Source organism: Dreissena polymorpha, chromosome 14 (assembly GCF_020536995.1).
Source record: "Dreissena polymorpha isolate Duluth1 chromosome 14, UMN_Dpol_1.0, whole genome shotgun sequence".
NCBI classification, from domain to species: domain Eukaryota; kingdom Metazoa; phylum Mollusca; class Bivalvia; order Myida; family Dreissenidae; genus Dreissena; species Dreissena polymorpha.
The window spans coordinates 66352843-66375426 of NC_068368.1; the positions used below are offsets into that span (position 1 = coordinate 66352843).

General features: G+C 34.0%; 1 protein-coding gene across 1 annotated transcript; it reads left to right on the forward strand.

Annotated features, from left to right (window-relative positions):
* The first annotated feature begins 537 nt into the window (after nucleotides 1-537).
* LOC127857448 (uncharacterized) lies at nucleotides 538-3548 on the forward strand. The gene is made up of 4 exons (XM_052393843.1): nucleotides 538-663; nucleotides 711-950; nucleotides 1143-1222; nucleotides 2668-3548. Exons 1-4 carry the CDS (start codon nucleotides 538-540, stop codon nucleotides 3041-3043), a joined length of 822 nt encoding a protein of 273 aa, XP_052249803.1. The 3' UTR covers nucleotides 3044-3548.
* Nucleotides 3549-22584: the final 19036 nt, after the last annotated feature.

Here is a 22584-nt window from a genome sequence, read left to right on the forward strand (position 1 = left end):
TGTGGATCATTAAAACAAAACAATAATTCAGAAAATACATAAATAAACTAGCAATTAACTTGCATACCGTCTGAATAATCTAAGAACTATTCACACACATTTAATAATGGTTTACTCTTTTGGGGTACAGTTGAGATTGATAAGGACATCTCGTCATATCAAGCGTGACAATTAATTTATTGATTGTTATCATTTAGTCATGCATTATTTTGGCGAAAGTTAAATAACGTGTCGCTGCCTGCCCACCTTTAATCTGTGTACAAGTTAGTCATTTTAAATGATAAATATTCATGACATTATCCAAAATCCATGCATATTTAACATCGATTTAAATTTGTCCTCAGTGGGTGATAACGAACCATATTATTTACGACATTATCTTCACAAAAGTTCTTCAACATATAATAATTTGATATTAAACACAAACTGTCGTTTATTTACTTAAAATCGATTTAAATGGATAAATGATACATGATTACTGATGTAAATATATTATGATAGGGACCGCAATTTATCTTTTAGAAACCCTTTTGAGACATGTATTCTGCGATCCCTAAAGTGTGGCGGGAAGACTCCCCGAAGAATGTGACATTGACGGAAAAGAACAATTCCCTCGTTGAGCTACATATCCCCACCATCACATTTATCGCCATCCTGATGGATGTCGGAGTTTTGGGCAACATGAGGATGTCTATGTATATACCTTCAAGTACTTACCGTCGACATACCGCTCGCTCATTTTATGGCTGGGTTGGATAGACTTCATAGCCTGCACCGTTGGGATGCCTTTATTGATCGTCAGTATGTTGTATCCGTACATGTTCCCGTCCGAAGAAGCGTGCAAATCTCTAAGATTCTTACACGTTTTTTTTGTCGTAGCTTCGGCGTTTATTGTAATATGTATTGCAGTAGAAAGACACAGAAGAATCTGCTACCCATTTTCGGCAGCAGTAACTCCGACAAAGATTAAAATAATTTGCTTTTTAGCTTCAGCTCTAGAATATGTAGTAGCTTTACCCGCCATAGTTGTGTACGGTGACGCATCAGTTGACACAGAGGTTCACGGAATTAATGGAACCGACTGCTTTATTGACCCAAAGATGAAAGAATCAAAATTGCCACAAGGTTACTTTTTGTTACAGTTACTGCTCACCATAATCAGTATGGTTATTATGGGAGTATTCTACTTCCGGATTGGAAGGACGATAATGCTCAGCCATAGGTTTATTCGTGAAAATACATACAGTGGCATGAATTGCAATACGAGTGGGAACAAGAGTGCCAAATTGTCACAAGATACGCCCGTTTGAAGGTTTTGGACAACTTGATAACTTTACCATGACCCATATTTGAACTTGACCTACATATCATGTAGATACAACTTCTGACCAAATTTGGTGAAGATCAGATTAGAGCGGACACCATGCGAAATGCTTGAAATGCACTAAGTGACCTCATGACCTAGTTTTTAACCCGGCATGACCCATATTTGAGCTTGACTTAGATATTGTCTAGACACAACTTCTACCACATTTAGTGAAGATCGGATGAAAACTACTTCAATTAGAGAGCGGACACCATGCTAAATGCTTGAAATTCACTAAATAACCATGTGACCAAGTTTTTGACCCAGCATGACCCATATTCGAACTTGACATACATATTGTCTAGATACAACTTCTGACAAAGTTTGATGATTATCGGATGGATACTACTTCTATTAGAGAGCGGACACCATGCTAAATGCTTAAAATGCACTAAGTGACCCAGTGACCTAGTTTTTGACCCGGCATGACCCATATTCGAACTTGACCTAGATATTGTCCAGATACATTCTCTGAACAAGTTTGGTGAAGATCGGATGAAAACTATTTCAATAAGAGAGCGGACACCATGCTCAATGCTTGAAATGCACTAAGTGACCCTGTGACCTAGTTTTTAACCCGTATGACCCATATTCGAACTTGACCTAGATATTGTCTAGATAAAACTTCTGACCAAGTTTGGTGAAGATCGGATGAAAACTATTTGAATTATAGAGCGGACACTGCTGTGGACGTCGTCCGCCCGTCCGCCGACCCACCCGCCCGCCGCCAAGGTGAAACTATAATACGCCCCGTTTTTTTTAAACGGGCGTATAAAAAGGAGTGTCGTAAGTCTAACTTTCTTATCATATAATTGTTCAACACCGATATACTAGAAATTTCACGTCTTGACAAATACCAGGTCCGACTTGCCGAATGCTACGCATTTGTTGAGTGTTTCATTTGCAATATTCATAGAAAATTAAACGCAAATCATAAAACAACACGCACGACCGCAAACAAAAAAAAAATTATTACACAAACGACTATGAGCTTATAACACAAGCGCAGACACGTACAAAATACCATGAAAATAACGTAAAAGAAGTTTCAATGAACTCTACGTGTAAACGAATTAATGATGGTTTTATTGCTATTTGTATTACAGCAAAACTGGGAGACTCTATTCATGAACAGGATGAACAAGAATCAAGGGACGATATCTCAAGTCGTGACGTCAAATCGCGCGATACCCGCGAAACTACACCAAATGGTACGTCGTTGGTCACCGGAACTGAAAACAAAAATGCGAAAACAGACGTACTAGGGGTGTCAGAACAAAAGATCGATCAAAATCACTTAGTACGAGCGTCCAAGGCCTAACTGCGGACACAAAATCTCCCTTTACTGTTGACAAACTGGAATCTAGTCGGATTTCAACTAGCATCAAGGGACCAAGTCTGCGGACGAAGCAAGTGACCTTAATGTTGTTGATTATAACTGGTGTGTTTGTGGTAAGCTTTATCCCTCACTTAGTTCCCATGGTGACGATTTCCATAAAACCCGATTTTCTCAAGGTAGTGTCTTCAGCTGGTGTTGCAGTGTATAATATATTTCTCCGATCCTTTGTAATCAACAACATGGCCGATCCAATCATCTACGGATTTTGTGACAAAAAGTTCAGAGGAGAATGTGCTAGTGTAGCCTGCAACGTTCTTACCTTTGGGGGTAGAAAGTAAAGCATGTACTGCATAATTATCATTAAATTGAGTTGTTCATGAATGATTTAAAAATGCAAAAGACATCATGAACAATCTATCATTATATCATGATAAGTCTAGACAAAATATATAATGTTAATGTGGGATTACATCATACAAATGGAAGATGTGAATATAATGGCAGTTCGAAACGAAATAATCAATGAAGTGAAACATGGATATTCGGTGCATAAGGAACAATAACAATTACTGGCAAGAACTGGTTATGTTGGTTTGTGTACATTATGTAACGTTTGTTGCTGTATAGAAATATCAAAACCATGTATGTCGCGATAGGGAATAACGAATGGAATATTAGGTGTATAGGGAATTTGTTTGCACTCAGTGCTTCTGTATTAAACAGGGTTTGCATATGTATGAGTATTAATAAAGAGATAAAGGGTGTGCATTATTGTAATTGAACGCGCATGCTGATTCTTTTGGGCTTTATAATTGAAATGAGGACGAATAATGTTGAGCTTGGTCGGACAATTCAGAATACATTTAGTATTCAGTCGGACATTTTCATTGCTAAAGTTTTGTATACATGTATGCAATGTTTGTCATATTTGGGTTGAAGGCATGTGTTTAGTTTTGGCGTTATGTATGCGTTTATTGTTATTACTAAGTATTATTTGGTAAAGTTTTAATTCGACGGTCTGTTAATCGGATTTGTAAGATAAACAATTAGTATATGTGTTCCAATCACATGTTAGACGCTGGGCTGCATTCCTGAGGATCCGCGGCTTTCGGATAGTCGCATAGTCACATAACTGAAGGCAACATTTTTCATGAAATCATGCCTGCAATTTTCTCCTCACTTGGCTCAAGTATGACAGCTGTTATTTACTTGCCTCAGTATGTGCAGTAAGTTTGGGTTACTCATCTAACCCAATAAAAATGCGAAATGGTTATCAGATGTCTGTGATATGGTTGAATACTGTTAAAAACGGCGACATATTCATACTAAAAGAAACGCATTAAAGACTTTATTTGTTATATAAGCATTCGGAATACTTCCTTTTCGCTGTTACATTTGTGTTCGTAGTAGATAGAATTTATTGCAAATCTAGTCTGTCGATCTTAATTAACTGGTCAAAATACATTACATTAGACATTTGTTCATGGAATGCTAATCTCAAAGGTTCACTTTTTGTCATATAACGTATAATTCAAAGATTTTCGTTAATAAAATGTTTTGAAAAAGATTAAAACTAGCTATTTTCATCAATATCATTCAAGAGTTAGATTATCATACATAATTAATATTACGAAGAGTATTTGATTTATTCTTCTGTAACAAAGCATTATTCTTGTTGATCAACGGTTAAGGTAGCTTCTATGCATATTAAACTAAGCAAACGCAAACAATAGGTTATTACAAATTATTCTTTCGTTATGTATTTCCACCGAAAGTGAGCTTAAAGTGCCGCTTTCTGTGAGCTTATTGTGCCGGTTTATTTGATCTATTAGTACCGATTTCTCTGAGCTTAACGTGCCAAATCCGGTGTGTTCCAAGTGTCGGTTTCTGTGAGCATAAAGTGACGATCACTGTAAGCTTTAAGTGCTGATAATTGTGAGGAGCCTTAAGTGTTGCAATCAGGTGAGCATCAATAGCCGATTTCTGTTAGCTTATTAAGCCTATTCATGTGAGCTTAAAGTGCCAGTTCCTGTGAGCGTAAAGTGCCGATTAATATGGGCTTCAAGTGCCGATAACTATGAGCTTTAAGTGCCGATACCTGTGGACTTAAAGTGCCGATACATTTGGGCTTTAGGTGCCGATACATGTGGGCTTTATGTGCCGATACCTGTGGGCGTTAGGTGCCGATTCCTGTGAGCTTATTGTGCCGATTCCTGTGAGGTTATTGTGCCGATTCATGTGAGCTCAAAGTGTCAATTCCAATGGGTAAACAATTCCGATTCCAATGAGCTTAAAGTGCCGATTCCTGTCAGCTTAAAGTGCAACTTCTGGTGAGCTGAAATTACCAATTCTTCCTCGACTACTTAGTATTGAGTGGGATGGCAAACCTTGACCAAATAAACGTGAACTCTTTTAGTATATATTACTCATTTTTATTGTTTTCTATATGAATATTCAGGTTTTCTTCTTGGACGTGTTTTACGAGTTACATGTACCTTAACTGTACTGTTATTATACTGCGGTAAACAGTTATTTAGTTTCTCTATTACCATATACATTTACTGTTATGTTATTATACGGAGTTACAGTTTTACCTATTTTCCTATTACCTTATGCCGTTACCGTACTATAAGAATACTTGGATACACATCTTTTTTCACTATTAAAAGATACCGTTACTGTATTATAATGTGATTGTACTGTGATACATATTTAACTAGCTTATTGGATTCTAGTGTGAAATTGAATTGGTATTTAAATATATTCAGTTGATATATTTTGACGAGCTTAACTACTGCATAAATAATTATAAGGGGACCTTGTATATGGCTTCCATGTGTATTTAATTTTACTGTAGATATGCGAAAGCCATTCTACTCGGAGAAATACCTAACATTGGTTTCAATGCAAACAAATCAGCAATACAACGTGAAAACAACGTTGCAGGTTGTCGAATGACCTGAAGGGGCTAGGCAACTAAAACGGCGGTTTAACATTCCGTTTGTAACATTGGGTAATATTAAATGAATGATGTTACTCGTGGGTTGAATCGCGCGAGTTGGGTAAAAGATGTTGTATCTAACGAGCCCGCAGGTCGGCAGGATCGCAAGGGCACTCAATCCAATAGTGCATCCAAACAATATTTCATATTTTATATATTTTTCCATTAAAGAATATTCAAACCGTTGTATACAGGAGCGAATTGCAAACTTAAAAATACTTACATAATTTGTTCTATTTACTGACTTGTATTGTATAAACAAAAGGAGTTCATGTGTGAGGTTAGGTTATGGTAAAATGATGTATACGAAATGTATATTTTGACTAAATGCACTACTACTACTACAACACACGGATGTACCAGTTTGTCTTTTATGGAAACATTATGTTCACCGTACTTAAAGTATTAATTATATCTTGATTTCTGAATACGACTTCCATTATCCGTGTGCAAGAATTTGCATCTGATAAAAATGCAATGACCATTAATTATATATTACAACATCAGATAAAGTTGAGTTACTAACATTATGTCACAGCAAAACGTACCTATAATTAATAAGTGTGTATTTAATTCAATTCATTTAATCCAACATCAGTACAAAACATAACCCATTTACCGCCGTGTTACATTGAATCAAACATATAAGGAAGTGATATTTACAAATTATTTTTGGCAGTGCTTTCCTCTTGACGTGGATATACGGACTGTGTACCAGTATAAAAACACAAAGTTGTAATACACATATCATATAAAGAACTGCACTATTTGCTCTATTAGCTTTATAAAAACACAAACTTAACAAAGAACAGACACTTATGGTATAGCATAACTTACTAGTACGCTATTATGTGCGATGTGGCGTTTTGAATCGACCAAACAAAGATAAGAAAATTAAATATTTATGTCATCAATTTCATATCACCGTATTGTACAGCTTTAACGTAGCATTGAGATAAAACGATAAATGTGGTAGAAATGTATGACCATATGCAATTCTGCATGGTCTATTCGGGTAGTTTGTCTAATATCTTCAAATTCATTGTTAGCGTTTCTTTATTTCGCGTTTATCATTTATAATTATTAATAGCAACTAAACACACTGTGTCTGGCGGATGCGGAATTTTGTATCATCTGTTTTCATGAATGTTTTCTATCATGACGATCAAATTAGATAATCAAGCATCGTGTACTTGATGGATCTTCGTATGTTAGTATTATGATTAATTGAAGAAGATATGAGCCGCGTACTGGCAAATGACGAACACACTTATCACGAACGACACTTTCCGCTGTTTTTGAATGTTTTGTCTAATGATAAAGAATGTACCCGAAACAATCGCGATATGAAACATCAAGTGTTTTTGGTGAACAATGTACAGACTGAAAACGGTATCAGTGACTAACGAGATTATTCAATCGTATCATTCCGGTGTATTTTGTTACTTTTTGACAGATATTGACGTACAATCAAAGGGTACTTTCTGTGGTGAAAGTGGTTTTCCTTCGTAAGTTGATCAAAGAAAGTCTATCCGCAATGTATTGACTGCTTTCATCGACTGTTTTAAATCACCAAAGGGAGATTACGTTGAACACAAGTATTGCGTATGGCGTATACATTTTCAAGTTATCATGGAAGCAAACAAAACCAAATAAACATTGATATTTCTATCAATACCCAAGCTTTAGTGAGTAAAGAATAAGCATGTAAAGGCTCGACTTGAAAATATCAGAAAGAAAAAGTATGGCAAAAGACGAAAACAACGAACTATATAGCATATGCTGCGTCATGCTGGACGTAGGGGTACACATTTGTAAGTTAAAAATGGCAGAAATGTGTTTTGGTCTTTTGCTACGGTGAAACAAGAATTAAAGAACAAAACCTTCTGTGTTCACTCGATATTTTTAAATTGTGAATGCTGATAAAATTCGAATCGAGTTAAATTTTTTGTTGATACTCTGCACTTTCATCATATTGTTGAGGACTATTTCGCAATGCGTAATTGAAGATCACAAAGAATTGTTATATTACTGCGCAAGGTTCGAATAAGTTAATGTAAGCTTTTTTGGCAATTGCTTATAGCAATTTAATGTTGTTGTAGTGCATGCCAATTTGTTATCTCCCTTTTTATATAATACACCTTTACTTTGTGTGTGAATTCTATACTCTCTTTATAGTGTGCGTTTACTCAAGACAGCTGATGCAATACCTGCCCTTGTTATGTCCAATCATAATCATGAATTAGTCGGATGCAAGATTGCTCATTGGTCATTCGATCTAGCTTGTTTTATTTCATTGTAAATTTACTGACCACGCTAGCATTTGACAAGACCGTCAAGTGGACGTACGTTCATTATCGTGCTTTGTTCTGCTCTGGTGAGCTTCAAAACTGTTCTTATTAGTGTATTATAAAACGTGTGGGAATAAGTGTGTTAATTGTAATATTCATTTTATTCATATTTCATAGCATTTTATGTTTTGTGCTGTAAGTAAGCATATTGCCATTGTGTTGTTTAGGTCTTATGCGTCAAGGCTATATTGGTCAACGCGAATAAAATGGATTAAACACAGCGATGGACTTGTTATGCCATACCCCTGCCTACCTCACACCTTATACACAGATATCTTGATTAAAAATGTGTTTTTAACATCGTAGGATAAAAAGAATACAGTGTTAGTGCCATTGTGTACTGGAATGTATCCGACTAGTCTCAGAAATGCTTATTTGGCTCGGCAAGCCTCGTCATGTAAACATTTTTTTCAACTCATCGCATGATTTTAGTACAAAACAACACCAACAAAGTATTCTCTATATAAGGGTAGAATAATAAAAAGTACACAACAATTGAAATAGTAGTTATAGTTGTCAGGAGTACATTACTGAAAAAAGTAGTAACGGTTGATGTTAATGTATGTAAATAGACGTTTGAATAGTCAAGGTAGTAGCATCGGAGTTTTTAGTTGTTATGCTTAACGTAAAAAAAACGCAAGAGAATATATAGACGCAATGCGTCAGGGAATACATATTTATGTGTTAATCGTTTACGAAATTGTCCTGAGAGATATACTGCAACTCTTGATAAGCACCTGCTTGTTCAGTTTTTGCCATGAAACAAGTGTGAAACTTCTGAGCATTTTAAAGTCCGATTAGGGTAAATCTACAAACAAGTGTTGATACCATATCAATCAGTGAACATATGTTAAACATTTCAACCATAAATCATATGAAATACAAATACATTACGGTCGAGAAACGTGTATGTGGTACAAAACAAATGCATAGCGCGTTTCTTCCTTTCAAACCGTATACTTATGAAGTTTGAATTGCTCAAGAAACTCATGATTGTCTTCATGTATTCCTATTTCGGTAAATGTGAAATTAAAATGCAAAATTCATATACCAATTATCCGAGAAGCGTGTGATTGGCTATTTTTAGATTGTTTAACACTATTGTAATTATATATTGCTATCTGTTCAACTTCTTAGAGCAAACATCAGGCTGAGTTATGCTGATGCACTCCAACGCAGGTTTAAACCTATACCTACCTGGGTGAAATGTAGGAGGAATTGATAAAAGCCAAATTTATTTTCCTAAACATGTTTATGAATTACCGATGAAAGATGGCAATATATTATCAGCAAGCACGCTGCTCAGATGGTTCCTGCAGCGCAAAAAAAAAACATTCCCTTGAGTGGGTTTCTGTGTGCACAGATTCTGGCAGGGAAACTTGGAAATTGCATAATGATTTAGGTGATATATTATCAGCGTGCATGCTAGTGCATCAGATTGATCCTGCAACGCATGTAATAGGCATGTCCTTTGAGTCTTTTTTCTGTGTGCACAGATCCTGGCGGGGAATTCTCAGAATTGCATTAAGATTTAAGTAAGTCCTGAAAAGTACTTGTGAACACGATTTACCTGATGATAACAACACGGGGATTATGATTTAAATGCGTTTTTTTTATCAAGCTTAAGTGTTCTAATCACAATACAGATTCACAAGAATTATAAATACTCATAAACCGTTATGACTACTCATAAACCGTTATTTAAACAAGTCCTTTTATCTTTGGTCGGGTTAACTGTTCGGTACATATCAATAAATTAGTAGTAATTGTAATGTTTCATATTAATCTAACAATCATATGCTGGTTCTGAAGCTGCATCCGCATAATGTGGCCAACAAAATGTTTCACTTTATCAAGAGTAAAAACTATGCTAAAGGTTTCGCGACAAATATAGGAAAAAGGAACATATAGCAATATAATCAGGAGATAAAAATCGTGTGTCCATATGCTAGTTTTTAATAATTACTTATTAAAAAATCTAGCGTGTAAGGTAAAAGAGCGTTAGTGCACAACGACACCCAAACTTATTTGAACTGCTTATTACAATAAGTAATGCAGTCAGAATGATATTTTTTCAAAAATCGAATGTCCTGGCTCTGCAGACATATTAAGCCGTTACATGACAGAAAGCTATGATTAAAGGCTAAAGACTTGCTGTTCCAAGAACAATCTCAAATCCAAAACATCTCAGTGATGTACAATTAATGATAACAATATAATTTTTAAACAGGAGCCATAACAAACAAGCCATTCAGAATGTTGATTAATTCCTGTGGATATAACATATGCATATCGTTTTCTTAACGGATGGGCGGATCTCTTTTTGCGCTCAGCTGGGCTGCAACAAATTGGAATAACATTGTACTGTTGAGTTCAATTACCTGATAATAATCGCTTACAAGATTTGAAATTAAAAAAATGATGGGTAATTGGGCGTGGGAAGGCTAATCGAAATTTTGATTTATGAGAATCATAATAACAACACGATTAGCGAGCAATTATTAATAAGACTGTTATGCAATAGGGAGTTTTCGTTTGCTTTCATGTATTTATGAAATAAAATGTAGTAGTGATAAAGATCGTTATGCATTGCTTTCAAACAAAAGCTATGCCTCTATTGGTTCTGCATTCTAAAGAAACAGAAATGGATAGTTAAAGATAAAAAGTAAGGTAGATACTACAAGTAATTATTAAATTCACGTTAACGACTATTAATTGCGTATAAATGTCTAATTATTGCGCATAGATTGACTTTGTAATCATATTTACATTCATTTTGTATTCAATTCATGTAGTTGAGCTAAATTTGCTTATAATGCGTTAACTCATCGTTATAGATTTAAACAAGTTTGTGCTGCAGTTTATTAGAGGTACTAATAGACGTAATTGTAGTTGATTGTGTACTCAAAGCAATGATAGGTAACTGTACAAATGGAAGCAGTTGATGTTGATGTAAATCAGTACTTGTGTATATATGTATATATTTGAGGTAGTAGCCTCCACGATAACGAGTTTATAATGATTTTTTGTTAATTAAAACAAGTAAAAGATGTGTAAAATATGTAGAGTGTGTTTGGGAATAAATATTAGTGTGAAGATCATTGAAGAAAGTTTATCGAGCAGGATTATGTAAACTTTTGACAGAAATCTGCGTGTTCATCGTTTTCCAATAATAATGTTTAATATATGATTTTCAAACTTGCATAAAAGATATAGAGCATACGCAAGCCACTATAATGTAAACGGATTTAATCTGCACATTGTCGATACCATTGCAATTAATTATTATATCTTTCGCATTTGATCGATACATTACCTTAAATTAGTTGAAATTCAGCCAATCAGGGTGCATGTACCATTAAACACATGCATTAGCGTTTTTTTCTGTTTAGCACCTTATGCGTTTCACAGCTTAAGTACTATTTTGATTGTCTCTATATATTGCTATTTCTGTTTATGTGTAAATAAAATACATTACCAATAATAATAACTATTATTTTAACGTATTTTTGGATATTCAAAAAGTTTGAGCGCCGATCAATTTAAATTTCGTTTAAGCTTATTGAACTTAACATCAGACTGATGGCTGCTGGTCTTAGAGTTTCATTGAAACACAGGTTCAAACCTTTACCTACGTGGATGAAAGCTATTAGTAATTGATAAAAGCCTGGTCATGTCCTATTTGATTTTCCAAAATAATTTATGAAAGCACTGATAATTGGTGGTGATATACAGTCAGCGTGTAAGCTGTTGCTATAGCGACGTAGACAGACCCTTGTCAAGGTATTGCAGCTCTAGAAATAGGCATGCCGCTTCTGACTTGGGATGAAGACAGTATGTATGTACAATCCAACAATGGGAAACATAAGAATGTCATAACAACGTATGTTATTCCTGATAATTGTTTGAAGAGGAGGAGTATAATGATACCAATACGAATATTATAATGTCATTGCGTGTTTTATCAGGCATGTTTATGGACTTATCAGAATAAAGATTCGTGAGAGTTAGTTTTAGACCAGATTATAATAACAAATTGTTCATGCTATTTATGGTGATTTTTACTGTCGGTATAGCTATGTAAACATAGAAGTGTTTCAAAGGGTTCATATGAATCACAACGATCATATTCAAATTACGAAGCATCATCTACATCAAGTTGCCAACAGCATGTTTCAGTTTATCAAGAGTTAAAACTGATAAGATTGCACGGCCATTATAAGAATATAAGACTCATGAACAGGACAATTTTCAAGGAAAAAACTGCTAGTAATACTAATGTTACTGGACGCTAGTTTTGAAAACTAACTGCTTTCAAAATCGGTTGTCTAATGTAAAATAGCTTTGGTATTTGGTAAAGAAAGACGCACACTTGCTCAATGTACTATTCCACCAAATAACGAAGCCAGAATGATATATCTCAACATATGACTTTTCTTGCCCTCAAAACAAATTTCGGTCTTTCCCTGAAGAAGTATATCGGTATAAGTTAATTATTGGCATTTATAGGAAGACTCTCTCAGACATCTTAATGATGTATAATAAATGAAATTGATAAACCATAAATATATAAGCCATATCAAAGACGCCAGATTAACTGTTGATTATTTCACGTGGCGGCGTCTGAATCAGACATGCGTCGTTCGTGAGGGATGGAACGGTATTTATGTGCGCGAAACTGAGAGGGAATACTCGGGAGAAAATTGAAATGTTAACTTCAAGTGCCTGATAATACTCTTGTTATCGACTTACATGAACATACATGCTGACTCATGTAATGGGCCAAACACAATGTTGATTTATGAGAATCATGAGTTCAACAAGATCATGAGCATTAATTAATAAGACTTTAATAAAGTAGGAAGTTAGTGTATGATTTCATGTGATACATAAATAAATGTCAGTGACCTTTATTTGGCTATTTATATTCTTAATTAAAAATTATACCTCTACTGGTTGCGAATTGTGAAGTACATGAAATTAATTATCAACGATGCCGGCTCAAATTGATGAAAGGGAATTTAAGAATGTATGAGATGCATGTTCATGACTTTATATTTCGTATAAATGTCTAGTTATTGCGTACATATTACGTTTTTTCCGTTCAATATATTTTATTCTGCTCGTAAATAGGTGTGTGTGGGTCGAGGGCCCAATCCACACCGTACAGAGTTAACGAATAATAAATGCATAATACAACGCAAAATTGTGCATTGTAACAGTATTAAATTTTACATACTATTAAACTATATTTGGCAAAGAGAAATTTGATAATAACATGGCTTCTCTTGACACCAGTACGCAAAAAGGGGTATAACAAGTTCCCATTCATTACTTTGACGCATATCATAAATATAGTTAATTTACTTCAGTACATTGAAATGTGAGGACAGGTATGATTTAGCTGCTTTAAGAGTGGGTGTAGTTTTGTTCATTTTAAGATTAAAAATATACATTTTGAGCAAAAGAAATATTAGGTTTAAGGGTCCAATTTATTTGCATGTTCTAGTATAAAGGAGGGCATAATAACAAATTTCGAAAAATGATTACATCTAGAAAATAATTCCACTATTAATTTATTGATGTTCTTACATACCCAAAATAAATGATGTATAGTTTTACATTCAGTTTGACAAAAAGTGCAGTTTGCAAAAGTTACATATCAAATTATGAATAAAAAAGAGTGTGTACCTATGATTTTATGTATAATTCTATATTGAAACAACTGTAAACTCGTATCCTGTGTAATATGAACAGGCATTTCAAACATATGTTGCAATTGAATTCTTTTGTTTCAATACAATTAAAAATATAAGACCATTTAGCTATGCATATTGGTGAAGACTCATCTTTGATATTATTTCGTACATTTTGTGTTGACTAAGATAGACCTAAGGCTATTGGGAATAAAGGGTTTTGCAAAGCAAGTTCCATTAGAGGTTTTGAGTTTAATGTACCTTTTAACTGCATTAATAATTCTTAAGAACGGTAAGTAGGTCGGATTGAATTTAAATACTTTACAAAAAATCGTCATATTTGTACAAAGTTAAATCTTCAGCGTTGTGTATCAAGTCACCGACAAAATGAGCGCCTTTTTCAAACCATGATTTAAAGAATACACTTTTGTTACCAATTGTTATGTCTTGGTTATAGAATAATGAATTTTGAAGCAAAAACTGATTTGTAAATGGATCTTTTATACAGAGTTCAACACATGATTTGAATTTATCTTTCCAAAAGTCATTGTTTATCGTGTTTATTAATCTTTCAGGATAGTGACTTCCACAATTGTATAATTGTTTAACATCAATCATTGTATTCACAATATGTATCCATTTTCCATTCCCATGAGCAATTCTACGTATCCATGAGCAATTTAGAGCATTTACAAAAGAAAACAGATCAGTCATCTTTGAACCTCCTTCTGCATACTCTTTAAAAAAAAATAGTTTTGCTAATGCGTGGTTTGCCATTCCACACAGAATTAAAGCATAGTTAATTGATATCTGTTAACATAGTATGTGGTGGATTTGGCCACAGGTGGAAGTAACGTACCCAGGATAGTGTTTTTCATATATATATTTTTAGGAGCCCAATATATTCAAATAAATATATAAAATCATGTTTAATGAGAAAAAAATTGACAAAGAGCCATGAAAAAAATCCCCACCCTCTGATATTGAAATCATAACAAGGTCATTAACTAGAATTTATCATAGACCTATCTTCGCGGGCCGCAAAAATGTCAAAAGTAGCTTTAATCAAAAGCATCCATTGATCCTCCTATGGGCTATTGGACAACCTTTCAAAAAAAGTTCACTTTAAAAAAATCTGTCCAGCCGTTAACTCACAGTCGGTCGAAAACCGAGCAATATTTCGAGTCCGTTTGTCAACCCGAATAAATCTTCTACAGACTTTCAAACAATATTTTTGAGTTTTTGGCCCCTTAATCGATAGCTTGCGTCCTATTCCTTTAAAACAACGAGGCGTGTCAAATAATGCATGCATATGCAACCACTTACCCCTCAAAACTTATTCCAATACAATCAGAATGATAAGTATTTTTTTATTTATTTACATTTATTAAAACATCGTTGTTGTTGTTGATTGGATATTTATGTGCCTGGCTCTGTCAGTGTAATTCACTGCTAAGCCGGGTTCAAGAGCGATGGCTACTTTCGTTTTCAAGTAAATCAAATTTAGACTTAAAACAGTTGTTGCAAAGAAAATATAAACTTTTGGAATTAGTTTTTATGGGTAAGTGTTTGCATATGCATGCATTATTTGACACGTTTCGTTGTTTCAAAGGAATAGGACGCGAGCTATCGATTAAGGGGCAAAAACGCAAAAATATTGTTTGAAAGTCTGTAGAAGATTTATTCGGGTTGACAAACGGACTCGAAATATTGCTCGGTTTTCGACCGACTGTGAGTTAACGGCTGGACAGATTTTTTTAAAGTGAACTTTTTTTGAAAGGTTGTCCAATAGCCCATAGGAGGATCAATGGATGCTTTTGATTAAAGCTACTTTTGACATTTTTGCGGCCCGCGAAGATAGGTCTATGATAAATTCTAGTTAATGACCTTGTTATGATTCCAATATCAGAGGATGGGGATTTTTTTTTCATGGCTCTTTGTCAATTTTTTTCTCATTAAACATGATTTTATATATTTATTTCAATATATTGGGCTCCTAAAAATATATATGAAAAATACTATCCTGGGTACGTTACTTCCACCTGTGGATTTGGCAAGAAGGTAAAAAGATGATTTAACACAGGTAATGCTAAAGTTTTAATAACTTGAATTCTATCAATCGGGGTTAAAATCTGACTAGACCAATTTTGTAATAAGGCTTTTATTTTTACTATTTTATCAACGTACTTTAGTTTAGTCCAGTTCATTTTGTTAAGGTCAATATGAAACGTTAAACCTTACCATATATTACATTAGTATTCATGATGCTCTGCATATTTCTACCGTAGAAATATGTGTGTGCATGTGTGAACACATGAAGTTAGCTTTTCTGGCATGAACGTAATTTAGGAGTAGCTATACTATATTACAAAACTGGTTAAATACGCCTTAACTTTTAAATATTTTCATATGACTTTTCCTCAAAAGCTCCTCTTATGGTTTCACCCAGTTCCAGGTGAAATGATGTTAAATAGCAATCCGTTTATGTAGGCCTCACCATTAGAGGTATCATAATGCTTGCCGCGAGGTACGAAAATGGGTCTTATGAAACATGCGGCATGCGTAGCTCGAGTCCAGCCTGTGCATTCCTTATAACGTATCATGGTCTCATAAGTAGACAGAGTAGCGACGCTTACAAGACAGCCCTTTTGTGGTGTCCAGTCTGGAGCTATGTCATAGACCCTATTTTCGCACGACGCGGCTCATATAATTAAACACGTTAAAATAAAAATGCTATTAAACTCTAAACATCGTTCTAAAACAATAACCTATTAAACAAATACAATTCAATTATCAATAACAGAATATTGGATGCAATGCTTATATGCACTTGTATATAAGACCGAGCAACATTATTATTGTGCACAATCCCCCGAATGACAATGCATACAGAACTTAGTCATAACAAATCCCATGTTTACAATCAATCGCTAAATTTTGATAATTGACCTCAAAGTCTTATTTTGGCATTGAGGGTAGCAGCATGGTTCATGTTCGCGGCACATCTTCTCATACAGCTGTGTGTGTGCCAAATTATTTCGAAATATTTATCCAGGTGTCTTAAATTACCTTCAATATCATATAAACTAACGTCATTGAGACATGCAAACTAAATTAAACAAATCAACATATAGCTTTTATCAGAGTTAACTGGCGTGTTTCATACTACTGTATACGAGTTCATCTCGAAAATTCCTTATTAACGTCTTATTGTCACACTTGAACACTGATCATTTTTAAATGCAAATATATTTCAGGCTTTAACAATAACAAAACTTTCGTAGCACTCCAATCAGTTCCGGAACAAAACTTCACAGTTAGTTTTAACCATTCCTGGGAATTCATCATTAATGTGCGAAACAATCAGAATACCCATTGCTTGGTGAAGTTTCAGCAAATTTATTCGAGTAACGCACCCTACCGCCGCGCCCTATACATGAATGCAAAGATCGCTCAAACATAAGCTCAATCTCATCCACTAGAATATGTATTTATTCTAATTATGAATGATATAAAGTACCTCTCACAAATGATTGGAGATATTCCAAGATATTATTTAGGAAGTGTTTTTGTGGAATCTTCTGGCGTTGTTGATTGTGATATTTATAGAAACATATATCCTCATGACTCCAATCCTTATTAAAATCGTCTGCATAAGCTCGTGAACGGAAGGGATGCCCTGTTGGTCAGAAATGGCCTTTAAAAATAGTTATATATCCACGGGAAATAACGTCCTCGGCACGGAAGTACGCAACCCTAATTAAAACCTTGGCACGAAAGTAGACCACCCTGACTGGCAGTCGACGGCCTGTTTGCATGCCCAGGTCGATACCAGGTCGATACCGGGGGGGGGGGGGGGGGGGGGACACCCCGTGATTGTCAGATATGGAATTTTGAATGTGCTGCTTAAATACTTTCTTCGCTTATTATGCTGTATATGTCATCTTATTTTATAAACTTGATAAATATATATATATGAAAGGTAGGCTACTGAATATTCAAAGAATAGTGCTTACAAACTATCTCATAACATTGCATTACTAATCAAAAATCAATTTCAACTATATCATACAAATCGTGTTTTATAGTGATTGTTATGTGAAATTTGTTTTGTCATGACCATGATACATGCACTAATTATTATATATTTCATGAGGCCGAATATATGACACACGCCAACTTGCGTTTAATGAAGTTTTAAAGCTGGTTTAAATTGAATTAAGGGAACTTGTAGGGTAAATTGTCATGTGATATCCCTTCGGCAGTTATAATTTGGTTCGATGCCATAACAAGACCCTATACAGAATTGTTGACTATATATAAAAGAACGTCTTGCAATTGCGTTTGACTATTATAACGTGTACAAGTATTGTTTTACACATAAGACTCGAACATTGGAACACCATTCTTGTTAATTCGTCATATAAATTGACAAAAAGATTGTTGACCAACTAACAAAAAGACAACGAATGTTTGGATTATATATTGCTTCCATGTTTTATTGATATAACATGCGCTGATATGTGTGTTGATTTACGTTAACCAAAACGAAACATGTCGAGTGACACATTCGTGGTTTCATTTGCCCACAGTACATCTAAAACCGTTATAATTTATTTCAACGATGCACATCAATGACTTATGCCTAAAAACATATTATTGGTTTCGTGCACGTGCGAAGCTATACATGTACGATTCAGTGATTGTTTACATAGAGCAGTGTGTATTTAAACATGTCAGTGATCATTGCTTTGGGACTTTATCGACAACTGCTTGTTTAAAAGTAAACAATATATTGTAAAACATTCAATTAATGTGTCTGTATCATTCATACACTGCAAACAATGTTACTTTCATCGGGTTTTGATTTTAATTGTGTAATAAATCGATGAGTTTTTCAGACAGATAGTAAAATCAAAGAAGAGCTTTTATCACACACCAGCCGCTTTTTAAAATTTGACGGGTGCACGAATGTGCATGGGAGTTGTTGTCCTGCATTGTTCCGTGAATTAGATGCATGTATTAAGTCGAGGAAATGAATCTTACTGTGGTTGTTAATGGATGTGTCAATGTAATCATATCATGTATTGAAATATGTTGTAACTTATAGAGTGTAAATATAATTGATATACTTTAAACATCTTCTAAATGAGAGCGGATGAGTGAATAGAAGCAGATACTCAAATCCAGCTCATTTCAAGAGACTACTGTAAGCCGAAGTTGTCATGGCTATATTATTGTGTAAACGTTTCTAGTGAGTTGTAAACATAGATGCACGAATTTTAAATATGGAGCCAATGAAGTAATAAAACAAATGCTTTGATAAGGATCTACACGATTCGTTATAAATCTCGATACACGGATACTTAACACTGTACTATATACACGAATTACAACACGGCGTCTTTCGTTTTATTTATCTTGTAATTTATTTATATGTTGATTGTACTGTTATTTGTTGTATAAGGTTTTTGGTCGTTTGCTCGAAATATTAGATTGTTGAACGGTGAAAGGAATGTTTACTTCATGTTATCTCTACGGCTGAATCTCTGTATTCTCATTGTTTATATATACGATTTAATATGTCTAATTCAGAGGCGCAATGTGCAACGAATCGCGTATTTCAAGAAATTATTGTCTAACTTTACCAGAAACACGTATATTCAATAGTCAAGAAGGCCGTGAGAAACTGCAATTATAACTGGGAAAAGGATGCACTAAATTATTTCGAAACTTTACCAAGCATATTTTTTGCGAACAATTTATTTGAAATGGATTCTTAAACAGGGCGGATTGTTTATGTATGTTTATCAGAGCATCAAATTTAACTAACAAATAAACAGTTCACGAAATTGTTTACTTATGTTTGATTTAACAAGGTTTTCAAATGATGTTTACATTAAGGATCATGTCAATAACAAACTAACAAAAAATTTAAAGTTTGCCAGATTCCAAAATGTCGAAGGTCTTACCACGCAAGAATTTAACTGTTGTACACATGCTGTTTTGAGAGCTATACAATGGTTTTTGCCGTAAGATAAAGTACAACGCCATAGAATCAAATTGATTAACGGACAACATATGTATTTAAAAACGCACATTTCGAGCCAGAGAATGTATTTATATTGTCGAACAACGTTTTTTTAAACTTTATTTAGATCTAAACATCAATCCACTTTTTTATCAAAGCTTCAATCAATAAAAAAAAGTATTAACACACATTATATTAAGTAATTTCAGAACGCATCAAGTACAGCTAATATGGCTCTATATAAGCAACCAAACATTAATTTTAATAGTTTACGTCGAAAACGATAGGCGCAACATAAATTACATCAAGAAAGATACTTATGCGTCCATACTGGGTCTGCACAGTTAAAAATTTGCATTACTCAATAGGCTTCATCATGGTACATAATGGGGTGATAAATGTTTTAAAATCTCTTTACTGACCACACTGTGTGGTTGTTTTAATCCTCAGCGTCTTATCTAACCACCTTTTAGGCTTTCATGGTCAAGATCAGCAGATAACCCACAAGTTTTAAGTTTAGTTCTACATTCTGTTTTATTTATTTTAATTTATTTCTTAGCAAGTTCTTTCAAACTTATGCTATAATGTGATATGCATGTATGTAACTTGATATACTTTAGCCTCCACCTTCTCCAGATGATGATAAAATACTACGTGTCCAAATGCTATATATTCATGATATAGAATACACACTGAAATTCGTTATTTTAACCTTAGTGTACTAAACCTATGTAAATATTCATGATTAATGATTCTAGTCAGATTATTTTATTATATTTTAATGCTATAAAATAACTATGCTGTTTCAAAATCTGTATCTACAGACATCTGTGCTTGAGTAGGTTTAATTTTAGCAGTTTTCTCGGTTGATTGTTTTGTTTGTCTAATTATCTAAATAATTAATTGACTGACTGGTTTGATAAATAATCGATTTCGTTACCCAATGTTGTGCTGCCATGTATTGCTCATTTTGTCATGTTAAACAGTTTTAACTTTTTTTAATAATATGTCGTACGTTAGGTAGTTGTATACTATATGTGCTATTGTGTTATCATGTAAATGTTGAGTTTATAAGTCGGTTTTAAAAGCTCTTCAGAGCTTGTGTTTATATGTTTATATACCCGACTTTATAAAGAAATATTACTTGACTTGACTTGACTAATCAGAAAAATATTGATCAATAGTATTGATGTTAATATTGCCTAATATTGTTGTTTTGTGTTGTGCTGTTTTAAGCTGAGAGAAAAATCGTGTTTCCATATGCTAGTTTTTAATAATTACTTATTTTAAAATCTAGCGAGTAAGGTAAAATAGCCTTAATGCACAAAGACACCCAAACTTATTTGAACTACTTATTACAATAAGTAATACAGTCAGAATTATATTTGACACTATGCGAATGTTTTGGCTCTGCAGACATATTAAGTTGTTACCTGACAGAAAGCTATGAGAAATTGCTAAAGACTTGCTGTTCCAAGAAACAGTGATGTAAAATTAATGATAACAATATATTTTCAAAACAGAAGCCTTTACAAACAAGCCATTCAGACTGCTGATTAATTCACGTAGATAAAAAAAGGCATATCGCTTTCTTAACGGATGGGTGGACCTCTTTGTGCTCTAAGCTGGGCTGCAACTAATCGGAATAGCATTGTACTATTGAGTGCACTTACCTAATAATAATCGCGTACAAGATTTGCATTTAAACAAATGATGGATAATTGGGCGGGCTAATCAGAATTTTTATTTATGAGAATCATAATTACAATGCGATGAGCGAGCAATTATTTATAAGACTATTATGCAATACGGACTTTTCGTTTGCGTTCATGTATCAATGAAATAAATGTTAGTAGTTATAAAGTTGTAAAAGATCAAATGTAAGGTAGATAATAAAAGTAATTATTTAATTGACGTTAACGACTATTTTTGCGTATAAATGTCTAATTATTGCGCATTGATTTGTAATCGTATTTACATACAGTTTGTATCCAAGTCATGTAGTACACTTTAATTTGCTTATAATGCGTTAACTCATCGCTATAGATTCAAACAAGTGAGTACTGTAGTTAAATTCTATGAGGTATAAATAGTCGTAATAGTAATTTCAGGTGTACTCAAAGCAAGGATATGTTATTGTACAAATTGAAGCAGTAGATATTGATGTATATCAGAACTTGTGCATATATTTTAGTTAGAAGCCTAAACGGTAATATCGCAGTTTTTAATGATTTGTGTTAATGTAAACAAGTAAAAGAACATATATGAACAGTGTGTTTGGAAATACATATTTGTGTGAAGATCGTTTAAGAAAGTTTATCGAGCAAGATTATGTAAACTCTTAATAGACGTCTGCGTGATTATCGTTTTCCATGAATAACGTGTAATATATGATTTTCAAACTTGCATAAAATATAGTGCATCCTCAAGCCCCTATAATGTAAACGGATTAAATGTGCACATTGTCGATACCATTGCGATGAATTATAATATGTTTTGCATTTGATTGATACATTACATGACATTTGATTATACTGCAGCCAAGCAGTGTGCATGTAGAATTAAACACATGCATTAGCGTTTTTTCTGTTTAGCACCTTATACTAATGCCGTTTCACAGCTCAATAACATTTTAATTGTCTGTATATATTGCTACTTCTGTTTCTGCGTAGATAACACACAAAACCAATATAAATAACACTCAGATAAACGTTTATCTGGATATTCAAAAAGTTTGAGCGCCGATCTATTGAGATTTCGTTTAAGCCTATTGAACTTAACATCAGACTGATACCTGCTG